General features: G+C 47.6%; 1 protein-coding gene across 2 annotated transcripts; it reads right to left on the bottom strand.

Moving 5' to 3' along the window:
- Nucleotides 1–1,012: 1,012 nt before the first annotated feature.
- Nucleotides 1,013–14,064, bottom strand: AOC1 (amine oxidase copper containing 1). 2 transcript variants are annotated; one of them, XM_082473315.1, is made up of 6 exons: nucleotides 13,954–14,006; nucleotides 6,587–6,632; nucleotides 3,878–5,459; nucleotides 2,774–3,059; nucleotides 2,276–2,408; nucleotides 1,013–2,055 (listed from the first exon to the last, which is right to left on the bottom strand). In XM_082473315.1, the coding sequence occupies exons 3-6, from the start codon at nucleotides 5,454–5,456 to the stop codon at nucleotides 1,786–1,788; spliced, it is 2,268 nt and encodes a 755-aa protein (XP_082329441.1). In that variant the 5' UTR covers nucleotides 5,457–5,459; nucleotides 6,587–6,632; nucleotides 13,954–14,006; the 3' UTR covers nucleotides 1,013–1,785. The 2 variants fall into 2 exon arrangements, with proteins under 2 accessions (XP_082329441.1, XP_082329440.1); XM_082473314.1 differs by lacking the exon at nucleotides 6,587–6,632 and having other exon boundaries at nucleotides 13,954–14,064.
- Between the last annotated feature and the right edge of the window lie 264 nt (nucleotides 14,065–14,328).

Below are 14,328 nucleotides of genomic sequence, written 5' to 3'. Positions count from 1 at the left end.
CCCTGTCTCTCTCTTACCAGAAAGGACCCTCAGAAGGAAAAAACCCACCCCAAACCCAAGAACAATATAGAAGGTTTACACTGAGAAATCCTTGTGATTATATGGAGCCCACCTGGATAATGCAGGAGAATTTCCCATCTCAGGATCCTTATCTTAATCACACCTGCGGAATGCCTTCCTTTTGCCGTGTAAGGTGACATATTCACAGGTCCCAGGGAGGTTAGAATGTGGAAATCTTTGTGGGGGGTTGAGTCTGTCTACTCCATCCATCCTGGCCAGCTGCTTTATCCCATTAATCAGCAATAAGGGGTCCTTCCTGCCTCCCTCCTTCTCTTTTTCTTTTAAAACTCAGATTTTATTATTTTGAGTAGGTAATATGTTCCCATGATTAAAAAATAAAAACAACAAGCACTGGGGTGGGAGGTGATGGCACCTGGGGACCCACCGACCTGGGACTGCACTGTGGCCAGGACACTTGGAGGCTCCCTTGACCTCCAGAGGGAGGGAGGAGACCCCGCCCCTCCCCACCACCCTGCCCTCCCCACTGTGGGTCCCCTCAGGCTCTCTTCACTCAAAAAGAAAAAAGCCCACAAAGAAACCGAGCCACACTGAGCACTCCTTCTCCCTTCCCTGTCTCATCCATCCCGTTTCTCCCTGTGTCTTCAGGTGCTGTGGTTTCGCCTCCTGTGTCCCCCCCTAATGTCCAATGGGATGGTGTTAGGAGGTGGGGCCTTTGGGAGGTGCTTAAGTCATGAAGGTGGAGTCCTCATGAATGGATTAATGGTCTAATAAAAGAGACCCCGGAAGACCCCTCAGCCCTCTGCCATGGGAGGATGTACCGAAAAGTCACAGGTCTTTGACCCAGAAGAAGCCCCTCACGTGACCTTGCTGGTACCCTGATCCTGGACTTCCAGCCTCCAGAGCTGTGAGCAATAAACTTTCGCTGTTTATAAGCCACCCAGACTACGGTGTTTTGTTACAGCAGCTTGAATGGACGAAAACAATAGGTAACCATTTATATTAGAATCATGTGTATTTTTCTAGGGTTTTTATGAATACATACATTCCTCTCTTACACGAAGGTTAGCATGCTATCTATATATTGTTCTATACCTGTTTTCTTACTTAGTATATCCTGAAGATCTTTCCCCATCAGTATAGAGAATGTCCCTGTTCATTGGTTTCTTTTCCAATCGCCTAAAATTGCGCTGTGTGGGCACTCCATGGCTTATTCAGATCTATAGGCTCTCTCGTGTAGAAGGACGTTTGGGTCGTTTCCAGACTTTGCCGGTACAAACAGTACTGCAGTGAATTACTGTGTACATCTATTTCTCCCGTGTTTGTAGGTAGATCTCCAGGATAACTCTGAGAAGTTGTATCAGTGTGTCAGAGGGTAAAGATGTTGGCAGTTCCGCTCGATTTTTCCATAGTGTCTTCCTGTGGTTGCACTACTTTGCGTGTCTATCAGCCACCCAGAAGGGTCCCCCACAGACCCCCGAGAGGGAGCCCTCAGCCTCAGATTCTCTAAACTGATCTGATAGGTCAACCTAGTATTTCGGTGAGTGTCCTTGCCTTAGTGATGGAGGTCTTCTCTGGGGTGGAGGCCAAGGCCTTGTGTTTCTCATCTGTGTGTGTCCCACACGCCCGGCCTGGTGTATGGCCTCATCTGCTATGCCTTCTGCAGGAAGCAGCATAGGAGCTGAGCCCTGAGGGGGTTTACTGTCTGTGCCTGGGGTGGGGGGGGCACTCAGGCTTCAGGTGGGAGTTAGTGGGGGGAGGGGGCCTTCAAACAGGCCTGTAGGTTCCGTTGTAGCTGAAAGGGGGAGGCATCAAGCAGCCGCCCTCCTCCTCAGGGATCCAGTGCTGCACATAGGTGGAGCCATTTTCCAGAGGCCACACGACCACGAGGTCTCTGGACGCCAGGGACGGGTCCTCTGGGAAGAAGTTGAAGGGCCGGAGCAGGAAGCCCACGGAGTTCCCGGGCGTGGCCGTGTTGGGGATGTCCTCTGCGTGGGGGATGTGCAGGAAGCCCACTGTGACCCAGGCCACCAGGTCCTGCAGGAGAGCGGGGTGGGCGGTGCTGAGGCGGCTCAGAGGGGAAGGGGTGGGCGACCCCCCTAAGCCCCACGTTTAAGGGAGGGGCGAATCCAGCGACCACCGAGCTCGCTCTCCAACCAGCAAGCCGGCCCTCCCCATCCTGGGACCGGGCACAGACCTTGGGACTGGGCGGGGATCTGGTCTCAGGGTGGGGCCGGGAGAGGGGCAGCGCTGGTACCTTGCCTTCAATGTTCTCGTTGTTGCGCAGAAACTCCTCAAAGACCACAGGTGGGTCCCAGGGGTCGTTCTGGTTGTAGATACTGCTGCTGCGTAGCTCAGACTCCCGGTATCTGGTCACTGCCAGGGGATACCTGTCCGGGCAGAGGAGAAGGTAGCCTCCAGCCCCTCCCAGGGAGCACCTTCAGGGTCAATGACGGGGGAAGGTTACTGCCTTCCCTCAGACGCGGGATCATCCCCTGGAAGTCAGCCACGCGCACTGTCAACAGAGGCTCCAGGGCTCCGCAGGGGCTCTGTACTCCCCTCCCAAAACACACAGCCACGTGACCAAGAACGTACACATGTGCACACACGCACACACACGCACACACACGCCCAGGTACACCACAGCCTAGACTCAGGATCTCATGGACAGAAACACAGACACACGCGGACACAGGGAAACACAGGGACACCGAGAGGAGCCTCCAGGCCTCCCGGCCTCCCGGGCCTCCCTCACCTGGCCCAGGTGACAGCCCGCTCCTCCTGCCAGCCCGGGGGCAGCACTTGGTCAGCCATGGAGTGGATCTGCAGTCGGTAGCTGCGCTTGTGGCCCCAGGGGTTCTCCTGGGGGCTGGTAAACAGCAGGTACTTGGGCAGAGTCTGCCTGAAGCTGAAGGCCGCCTGGCGCTCCCGGGAGTACCTCGTCTCCTGGAGAGCCGGCTGGACCAGGCGGTGTCTCGGGCTCCAGGGGTTGGTGGTGTTTTCCAGCTTCATCTGCAGGGTCTGGAAGCTATTCTTGGTGCCTGAGTGTGTGCAGGGAAGGAGGAGAATCGAGCTCCCTGCACTAAAGCCTCCGCATTCCGCCCTGGGCCCTCCTTCCCAACCACACCCAACAACAAGCCGTGGGGATGAAGAGGATGTCAGGGGCATGCACTGAGCCAGACGGCGGTGGAGGGAAGGGACCGAGGAACTAGGAGACGGCTCAGAGTCGGGCACGGCAGCTGCAGTGATTTCACTGTGACCCTGGACAGTTCCTCTCGAGAGCAGAGCTCTGTGTCTGTTTGCTGAGGCCTTGGCCCCAGCAAAGGGCAGCTGGCCTTTCCCCAGGGGAAGAGACTATGTCAGTGCCCTCTGGGCCCAGGGGCGAAAGGGGCGGAGTGAGAAGAATCTGCCCACCTGGTCATGCGGGGCACTTCTAACATGTGATTTGATGTCAGGCCAAATCCTGTCATTACGCCCATGTCATCTTTTAAGGTGACACCACTAACTCAAGAGACACAAGGAGTATTCCCGACGTCACCGCATCCACTCAAAGCACCGGGCAGCGACATTTCTCACACTCCTGGGCATTATCACCTCCCCCGCCCTGTGCACACCTTTCTATCCGGTCCGTCCCCCTAGGGGGTCAATGCAGCACCAGGGGAACAGCTGGCACTATTCACGGTCACCGTTTTGCAGGGCACACAGATTTCTAGCACTGCAGGTTCCACGCATGCAGGCTGGGGAAACTCTCCTGGTACGGCGCTTCCAGGGGAAGTCTAAGCACCATCTCCCATGAGTGTAAGTTATTGCTCGGATGCGGACATTCGGCCCGGAGGGTGGTTCCGAGCCCGAGTCCTACCTGCCACGTCCAGGTCAACGCGGTAATGCACTAGGTGGGTGTGCATGTTGCCGATCAGGTGTGTGTGCAGGCGGGTCCCATGGCGCAGCCCCTCGGGGGTGTAGAAGGTGGCGTGGACATAGCCGGTGGCGTGCATCTTGGCCTCCATCACCCCATTGGGGTAGAAGATGAAGTCCCAGATATAGTCATAATTGTAGACCGTCGAAGTGGTCCTCAGCACCAGCACCTGGCCCTTGAGGCCCGCATAGAAGTTGAAGCCGTCGCTGAAGTTGGAGTTAAAGTGCCGCCGGATGGGCACCCCCGTGGGCATCTCGAAGAGACAGAGGGCGCGGGGGTAGAGGACAGGACCGTCGGCGTCGTAGTAGTGGAGGGCATCCAGGAAGGTGGCCGTCTCCGGGCAGTCGACGCCAGGGGCCAGCTCATGAGTGACGCTGCCCAAGCCCCAGCCGACGTCCATGTACTTGGTCTGCATGCCTGCGGGTGTGTGTCCTCCGTACAGCGCCACGGCCTCCTGCACGCTCACCTCGTAGGCTATACGCTCACCTCCGAAGTGCACGTCCAGGACCTGCAGCCCCGAGGACGAGCGCAGCCGGAAGGTGAAGCTCCAGCCCCCGTAGAGCACGGTGTTGCCCTCCAGGCTGTAGCGGGGGCCCTCGGGCTGCACCAGGCGGGGGCCGTTCATGGTGATGGCGAAGTCCCCACGTGGCTGGTAGAAGGAGAAGAGGGCTGCCTCTGGTAGGCTCTCTCCATCCTTGTCCTTGGCGAGCGGGTCTTCCAGGACTACCGCATCCACCTCTCCGTCGTCATACTTCTGAGCCAGCTCTGTGGGGCTGCGGTAGAACTTCCCGTTGTACCAGACCTGCTCCACCGTCCAGTCTTGGGGGTTCGTGCTTGCATGATCCACCAGGAGCTCCAGCCCAGTGGGGTGCAAGAAGTAGCCTTTCATATGGCGCTGCAAGATGAACCAAGAGCGGCGCTGGCCGGAGGCCAAGCCACGGGGCGCCACGTCTGTGAACGTCAGGCACCGCTCGTGGCAGTGTCCGAACGTGAAGCCCGTCGTGCGACGGAAAAACTGCTGCAGGGGCTTGCTGGCCTCCTCCAGGGTGTGACTCAGGAGGATATACTCTGCCTTGGAGATGGGCCTGGAGGCCCAGGAGGCCTGGTGCCTGGGCTTGTGGGGCAGGTGTCGCATGTAATGGGGCCTGGGCAATGGTCCCACAGCAAACTCGGTGATGTTGGGATGCTCCTGGGCTCCGAAGAAGATGACAGCGCGCGCTTCCCGAACGGGAAGCTGGTGGCCTTTATGCAGAAATTTCAGCACGTGTTGCTTCTTGGGCAGCAACATCTCAATGAGGAACACGGAGTTCTTGGCCATGGTCAATGTGCTGGATGGCTGCAGCCTCAGCTCCTTCTGGGACCAAAGGAAGTTGTGCACGGTCTTCAGCTCTTGGGCGCTCAGGTCCGCAAACACCCTGCCCTTGTTGCCGGGGGTCTGTGGGGAGCCCTCTGCCGCGGCCAACGTCTGTAGCACCAGGATGGCAGCACCCGCCCAGCCGAGGGCCAGGGTCTTCCGCCCCATGGTCTGGAATGCAGTGGAGTAGATGAACTTAGTTTCATGGGAGGAAATGGGTTTCCACCAGGTCGGGTCTTGGACTACGATGTCCCTTGGCCTTGTGTTTTTCCCACAGACTCACTTCCTGACTCGTCCCTGCCCAGCTCGAGGCAGCCCTCGGTGGCAGCAGGGGACCCACGCAGCTCCCAATGCTGCTCTGGTCTCTGCTGTCCATCGATTTTAATTCTGCGCCCTCCTCCCTGGTCTGTAAACCTCTTTTAGTCCCGTGGATTTTCTTACTTGTGCAAACTCCTTTTCCCCTTCTCTGTGCGTTACCTCTGCGGGGCAGCTCTTATCTCTCCAGCTTTAGGTCACTCGGAGATTCACAGTGCCCCCTCAAATGCCACAAAATGCTTATTGTGCCACGGGTACTGATGGCAAAACTGCATTTTTGATACAACACGATGTTTTTTATGTAGATAAAATCTGAAATTTAGTGTAGAAGTTCAAAGATTTGGCTCTGGAGCCAGGCTGCCAGATTTCGAGTGCTAGTACATCTCACCATTGGGAACAGCTGTGTGACCTTGGGCTCCTTGCTTAAACTCTCTGGGCCTCCATCCACCCAACGGTGAAATGGAAATAAATGGAAAAATCAGTTGGACCATAAGGATAAAGTGTTTAGAACAAAGCCTGCCTCCTGGGAAGCACTCAAGAAATGCGAGCTACTCTTCTTTTTAAAGTTAACCGTGAGGATATACTCTCTGATGCCAGAATACTTAAACTTCCGAGCCGCGTAGAGAGATTTGACTGGTTAGGCTATAGACCTGCGCCTACCCAGGTGATGTGGAGAACGGGCTGGCTGGCCGTGCCCAGGCTTCTTTAGCCCCTCCAGTGGGGCCCTCCGGTTGTGACCACTTGGCCATCCAAGGCCAAGGCCACGAGGAGGGCACCTCAGGGTGCCGTCATCCCAGGGGGCAATTCAGGGAGATGCTCTTTCCCCTTCCATTTCGAGGGGAGGCTGTGGTTAGGGTCTCATGGCCCATCCCCCAGAGCCGACAGTACAATCCCCTCCCCTCTGGTTCCTCATCTTGTTCCCTACCTGCCCCGCCCACCCCTCCCCACCCACCCTGCGCTGGTGGGAAGGACCAGGGACTCACGTGATCTTCTCTCCAGCCTGAAGGGGTGCGGGTGCTGGAGGGGCTGCTAGTGAATCCAGAGCCAGCAGAAAGGTATGTGGTGAGCTCTTGTTCTGCTATTAAATTTGGGTCGAGCCTCTTTTTTTTTTTTTTTTTTAAACTAGACTTTACTTTGAGAGAAGTTCTAGGTTCACCGCAAAATTGAGAGAAATGTACAGAGATCCCATGTAGCTCCTCCCCGCCCCCCAGGTAGCTTTGCCACTATCAACTTCCCCCACCTGAGTGATACGTTTGTTACAGTGTACCACTGTGAACCTACAATGACACATCATTATCACCCAAAGTCCATAGCTTACAGTAGGGTTCACTCTCGGTGTTGTACATTCTATGGGTTTTGACAAATGTGTAATGACAAGCATCTGTCATTATAGTCCCATCAGAGCAGTTTCACTGCCCTCAAAATCCTCTCTACTCCAACTATTCATCCTTCTCCTCCTCCTTCTCCTGCAAATCCTGGCAACCACTGATCTTTTCACTGTCTCCATAGTTTTGCCTTTTGCAGAACGTCATGCCGTCAGGATCATACAGGATGCAGTCTTTTCAGACTAGCCTCTTTGACTCAGTAATATGCATTTAAGTCCCTCCATGTCTTTTAGTGTCCAAGTCCGCCATGTTTTTAATAACCTCTGATGAAATAAAATTTATATTTTAAGGCAGGACAAGAAAAAATTAAACATAAAATTCTCTCTCTGTGTTCATTTGGGCCTCCCTCCCTAATGTGCAATGTGCATCTGCATTACACATTAACCAGAGCCCCACAAAGATGGGAATACCTGCAGGACCATAAAGAATAATTTTTTTTTTTCTCTCCTCTGATGCTAGCAATGTAACTTCTTAGAAGAATAGTGTTCTTTCCCAGCTCTGTAGGAGGTCGTGGTGACTTGCTTCCTGCTCTATATGTGCTTAGCTGGACTATGCATCCTTGGTGAACTTTATGTAAAATATCAGTATGTCATTTTGATGAAAGATCCTTTTGTCTTGAAAATGTATATGACATTGCCTTCAACTTCTAACAGGTGGAGCAGTTCTCAGAGCTTTTTGAGAATCTGCTTCCCAGGTTATAATCCTCAGTTTGGCTCAAATAAAATTCCCTGTTTTTCTTCTTAACTTGATAGTTAATTGAATGTTCTCGGTGTAGTTGGCAGGACATCAGAGACACCCACCAGAGGACAACTGGAGTCTACCCTGAACTGGAGCTTGGTACCAGCACAGGCGCTTTGAGCTCCACCCGCTTCTTGGTTACTCTTCAGGTGCTTTGGTGAGTTCTCCCGATATCTGGACATCATTGCTTTAAATGACGTCTTGAACTTTACTGGAGCTGTTTTTCTTGGGACTTGGATCCTAAGGGAGTACCAGTACATCTGCTAGCCAGGGACCTAGGGGGAACTTTGGAGTGAACTGGTTGGCTGTCCTTTTTTAAAATTTGGCTTAAATTGGAAAGATTATGTACATATGGTCTGAACAAACTGTTTGCTAGTGAAATGAAGACTAAGCCCGCTCGGCTCCAAAGAAAAAGGAACACCTGCTCCTTCTGGCCACAAGGTGTTCTCAGGCCACCGAGAACCTAGAGGAAGTGTCTGGGGATCAATCCTCGTGACGTGTAGTGATCCCACAGAGGGTCCCGCTACAGTCATTAAATAAATTCTGCTTGCCGGGGAGGCGTAACAAAGGCTAATCACCTAGTGCCCCAATCACCCACGGCAGGTTTAGACTGTCAGAGGGAGGAACCAAGACAACTAAGAGAGTCAAACTGACCCAGGGGTAACTCCTTGGGGAGCTGCACCCAGAAGCAGCACACATTCCGTCCATCACACTGCCCTCGGAAAGTTGTTCAGACCATATCTGAACTAGGCTACCTAATAATGAGAAACCGTGCCTCAAAGGCCAAACAGCTCCCAGACCGGCAGCCACTCACGGGGAACTCTGGCTGGCTTTGTGTACAAATGGAACAAAGCCAATGTTTGCAAGCACTTATCTTAACTCTTAAATGGCCAGGATGGAGCTTTTTTGACATTCTAGAGAAAGCCACCTTGATAAAACACCTTTTCAAAATTCTGGCCCCGAGAGAATAAAAATATTCCTAGAAGAATGCTTGAAGTTATAACTCTTACTGTGTCCTTGAAATATAAACACAGCTCAGATCACTTGAGACTACAGCCTTAGCTCAATTAGTAGAACTTAAAACTGAAAGGAAGAAAAAAAAGGGAAAGATGTTTTTAAAGCAGGAAAATTATGATATCTCTGTCTGTGCCTGTCTGGATATATGTATGTCTGTATGTATGTTATAAATATGACATGGCCCTACCTCCAGAAGGTGTTATCAAAATTAATTTGTAAAAGAGCTCTATTTGACTCAAAAGTAAGTGCTTACAATTCAAATATTTCTCAATGTAACTTAAACTAGCCCAATTTTTTTTGAAGGATCACGTGATCTAGGATTAATTTTTAATGAGTAAAAACAAGTTTAAACTGATGGTTTAGTTAATACAGACGTGCCTTTAGAGTCATCAACATTAAGTATAATACTTTTATTGTACCTAGGTTTACCTGAAATCAGTAAGCTCATATTATCTATGTTACAAAATTTGTAGCGAGATAATTAATGGTATGATGATAATTTCATAAGCAAAAAAAGAGAGGTGAATGGGATAAGAGCTTTTGGGTGAACTCTCTAAGAATAATATGTTTTATGGTGTGTCTACCTAAGAACAAATTCTCCAGATTTTTGGCAACCTGAAACTTCAAAGTTCTGCTAAATTAAATTAAATGATGGAAATTCATTGCATGTCTAGATCATTTTTAATAAGATAAATACTGAAACATTCATTGCTAAAGAAGTCTATGTTTACCTACTCTTGACCTCTTATTACAGAGAGACTAAATGTGCTTGAAACTAAGAATAAATATATTTTGTGCTTTATTGAAAGATTGTACTATGAAATGGCATTTCTTTCTAGAAATTAATTTGAAAAAGGGAATCTTAAAAAGGGAATCTTGAGAAAAGAGTTTTATGCATGGTCAAGACTAAGATTAGATTTAATTTAATTTAATGAATTTTAATATTAAAGGTGAAATGATGTAAAACTAGAACTTGTTTTTTTCTCTGTTGTGAGGAAATAAGGTTTTTTTTTTTGAAATATTGGTCTGCTTTTGTTAACAGACTGTAATGTTTCTTTACCAGTAACTTTCTGCCCTTGCCTTTGAAATCTTTTATTGTCATTTTGGTTATGTGAATAAGTATTGTTTCACAGTTACTTATGATCCTACTTGACCAAACACTTAAAACCTTTTGATATCTTTGATAAACTTTTCTCAAAGCAAATTCTAAATGAAGTTCTTTTGACGTCTAGCTAACTTCAGGATGCTTCAGAGGGCCTCTGAACATCTCAGAGAGATATATTAAAATAATTAGGCTTATATGGTGTATTAAAGTAGATGGGAAACATTGTCAAATGAGTAATAATAAATCTTCTTATGCTATATTTTATAAGTAAATATTATTAATATAAAAGTTCTAGAAATTATATGAAGTTCCTAAAATTTGAAATGTCCTGGTATGTTATGTCATAATTCTAGTTATTATCCTAAAATGTTGTATGTCACAGAAATAGCCAAGTGTCCTTGACAACTGCATTGTAATCAGGTCTCTAACCATGCTTTTTAAGTCTTTTGTCATTTATAGACAGTTATTGTCTTAACCTGATGCTTTTACAAAAATGCCTGTAGATGACTTGCTTTATGCTCCAAAACTAAGTTAAACTCGGTAGCAAAAGGACTTCCACCTGGTATGAGGGTTATTTCGGAAACAGCTCTCTCGTAAGGCTACTGAAGAAATAGTAATAGGGTCTCCTTTAACTATTTATGTCATACACTCAGCTGAGTCTCTTTTAAACTCTCACCACACTCAGCACAATTCTGTAAGCCAGCTAACTTCTTATGAAGTTGTTGCTTTCTGCTCCTAATACTACCTTGGTTTGATGTAATAGCATTAACCTTGCAACTTTGCTTCTAGAAGCACAGGAAGAAAACAACCATGACCGTATCTTGTTAACAGATTATCTTCTTGCTCCCAGGAATGACTTATAAGAAGCTGCTATTGATAAAGCTGACCTAATTTAATTTATAGATGGGTCCTACTTATGGGATGAACTGGACATTACCGAGCCAGGTATGCAATAACGTCCACAATGGACATAATTGAAAACTTTTTTTTACCAGAAACAAAGTCAGCACAACAAGCCAAATTAATTGCCTTATCTCTAGCTTGTCAACTAGCTAAGCCCAGGTAACAAATATTTATACTGACAGTTGCTATGCTTTTGGAGTGGCATACAACTTTGGAATGCTATGAAAACAGTGAGGTTTTAAACCTCTTCAGGACAACTTATAAAAAAATAGAAAACAGGTTGAAGAGTTATTAATCATTATACAACTGCCCAAACAGTTAGCAATTATTAAAACAACGTGGCATTCCAAATCTGACACAGCAGAAACTAAAGGAAATCAGCTTGCTGATGCTGCAGCCAAATGGGCAGCTTTAAATATTCGTCCTGTCCAGCCTCCAGAATGTCCACTGCTGTCCATTAACCCTGCTAACTCAATAAAAGATTTCTTTCTACAGGCTCAAGAAATCACCACTAAAGGAGAGAAACAGATATGGCAACAAAAAGGGGGAATTTTGACCCCTCCACACAAATACGGTTTAGACCTGATAAAACAAAATGAAACTTATAGTGTCTATTGAAGCCCAATGGCTATTGCTCCAACATGTACATTCTTTAACCCGTTGGGCGTCTGAAGAAAGGTTTTTATGGGGAAAACAATATTTTGGAAAATTTCACCCATAGTGGTGCAGAGGAAATATATTATATCATTGACAGGGACTTATTGAGACAATTAAAAAAATTGGTAACTACTTTTACAGCAAGCTCCCAGGAGATGAAAAGGATCATGGATTACAACCTAGAGATTTTATTTATTGGAAAGGACATCAGATAAAAGATTCTTTGCAGCCATGATGGAAAGAACCTTATCAAGTATCAATATTATTAACTAATCCATGCACAACCAAACCGAAAGACACTAATTCATGGAATCACACCTCCCATCTCAAAAAGACCCCTCCACTTGAATGGACTTTGATCCCTGTTTCTGGCACCTGGCTTCAACTAAGGCAAGCATCACCAAGCTAGGATGAGAAGAAGATGACAACAGTAGCAAACAACTGATCCGAGAGTCGAAACCAGGCCTGTAAGACCCATCCCACCAGTTCAATTGTACTGTTTACCAAAAGTCTGTCTCTCTATCAAAATTAGAAGTTATTGTTTTAATTCTAGCTACGTTTTTGCCCCAAAGTTTAGGATAGGAAGAAAACTCTTTAGTACCACTGTCACAAAATATAGTTACTAGGGGCAATTTAGCTGCTGTTGGATTTGTCATCCAATTCCTAAGTCAACACAAGGCCAAGATAACCCCACATAGTTTTTGTCACTGACTTTTCAGATGTTTCTATAATCTATAAAAAGTCTCCCCATTGGCATATACCTCCATATTGGTTTACTACATTCAATTAGTTTACTCAGTTCTGAAGTTTCTATGATGAGAAATTGATGCTGAAAAATCAAATGGCACTTGATTTTTAAAACTGCTTTGCAGGGGAAAACTTATGCTATAATCCAGAATGTTGTGATTTGATACCAGATGAGTCCTCTAATATAACCATCTAATGACTCACATAAGAAATCAGATTTCTGCACTGGGGAATTCCCTTTCTAGTCTAAATGAAATCTTGAATAAATGGTTCAGTTCTGGGGATTCATAGCTTAAATCTCTGCTTCTGACTTTGTTATTGTTGTTGGCCATATTGATTGTGTTCTATATCATTTATAGAGTAATAATCTCTTGTGCCTCTCGATGTATATTCAAAACTCCACCTAGAATACTGATGTCTAAATGACTTGAAACTACTGATCATATCTATAGCTCTATATAAAATAGTGGGCATGCACAATTCACATACAGAGTAAAATTGGCATAAGTCTTATTGGACAACCTAGAGTTGACTATCAGTCCATGCCAAGCATTCTACTAGCCTAATCCCCTTAAAGGAAAGAAAGAACTGGGCTGTTAAGACAGGGCATTGGGGGACATGGTGGATCCAGAGCAGATAAGCAACCACCCTGGCATTGGGGGACCAAATATTTGATCACCTAATGCTTTCTATTGAAAGATTAATGATCAAAGGGGGGAAATAATGAAATAAAATTTACATTTTAAGGTAGGACAAGAAAAAATTAAACATAGAATTTTCTCTCTGTGTTTGTTTGGGCCTCCCTCCTTTCCTCCTTAATATGCAATGTGCATCTGCATTACACATTAACCAGAGCTCCTCAAAGATGGGAGTGCCTGCTGGACCGTAAAGATCAATGTTTTCCCTTTCTTCTGATGCTAGCAATGTAACCGCTGAAAAGAATAGTGTTCTTTCCCAGCTCTGCAGGGGGTCATAGTGACTTGCTGCCTGCTCTATATGTGCATACCTGGACTATGCATCCTTGGTGAACTTTATGTAAAATATCAATATGTCATTTTGATGTATGACCCTTTTGTCTTGAAAATGTATATGACTGTTCCTTCAACTTCTAACTGGCAGAACAGCTCTCAGAGCTTTCTGAGAATCTGCTCCCTGAGTTCTAATCCTCAGTTTGACTTGAATGAAATTCTCCTTTTTTCTTCTTAACTTGGTAGTTAACTGAATTTTCATCAACACTTCTTATCCCCAAATTGCTTTTTTTTTTCTTAACTTGGTAGTTAACTGAATTTTATTTTCTTAACTTGGTAGTTAACTGAATTTTCATCAGCACTTCTTATCCCCAAATTGCTTTCTGCTCTGCTAAGGAGGGAGATGAGGAAGAGACCTGCGGTCCTTTAACCCGAACTTGGCTATTCCTTTAACCTTTCCCTTTCCCAGTACCATCCTCTTGTCCAAAGTCCAAATGGGCAGTGGGTGAGGTGGACAATGGCAATGAAGCCACGGGAGAAGGGAGAACTTAGTGGCCAGTGAGACCTCCATGCTGGGAGATGTGAAACACACCCTCTCCTCTCTGCTGCTCATCTCCGGCACCCGAAGAACAGCGGCCACCTCCTCACTGCACATTTCCCATCTTGCCCCCGGGCAGCTTGTGCCCTGGAGTGACACCTTCTGGGCTGTTGCCCCTCTGTCTTGTGTCTTTGTTTCTCTTGACCCCTCACTCCATGTCCATCTTCCCTTGCTTCCCTCCTTCCCAGTCAACCCCTGCTTGACTCTCCCCAAATATCCCATCAGTACATACCTGTGTGCTCTGCTCTGGGCTCGCCTCTGCTGCCAGACTTTGTCTCTGACTCCTTGAGCTTTATGGCTCTATTGGTCCCGCCCTGGAGGGAGGGACAGTGTGAGGCACGTGCTGACCAAGGTTGTGACCACAGCTCAGGAGGCTCCACAATGGGCAAGGGGAGTGGCACAAGGAATTGTGTGGGGCTCTGGCTGCTGCAGCCCAAAAGGCACCTGTTACCCCAAGCACCCAAGCTGGGAAACTGCCCAGTCCTTCACCACTTTAGCAGCTGGGTTCACTTCTGTTTTCCCCAACAACACCTGTGCCCTAGATCTGCTTCCCTATCTTCCTCCTACTGCAGGGACACCTTTCACAATAGTTGTCTGTGTTTTCTCT

The sequence above is a fragment of the Balaenoptera physalus genome (genome assembly GCF_965194825.1).
Source record: "Balaenoptera physalus genome assembly, chromosome: 8".
Lineage (NCBI taxonomy): Eukaryota > Metazoa > Chordata > Mammalia > Artiodactyla > Balaenopteridae > Balaenoptera > Balaenoptera physalus.
This window is presented reverse-complemented; position numbering and strand designations above follow the sequence as displayed.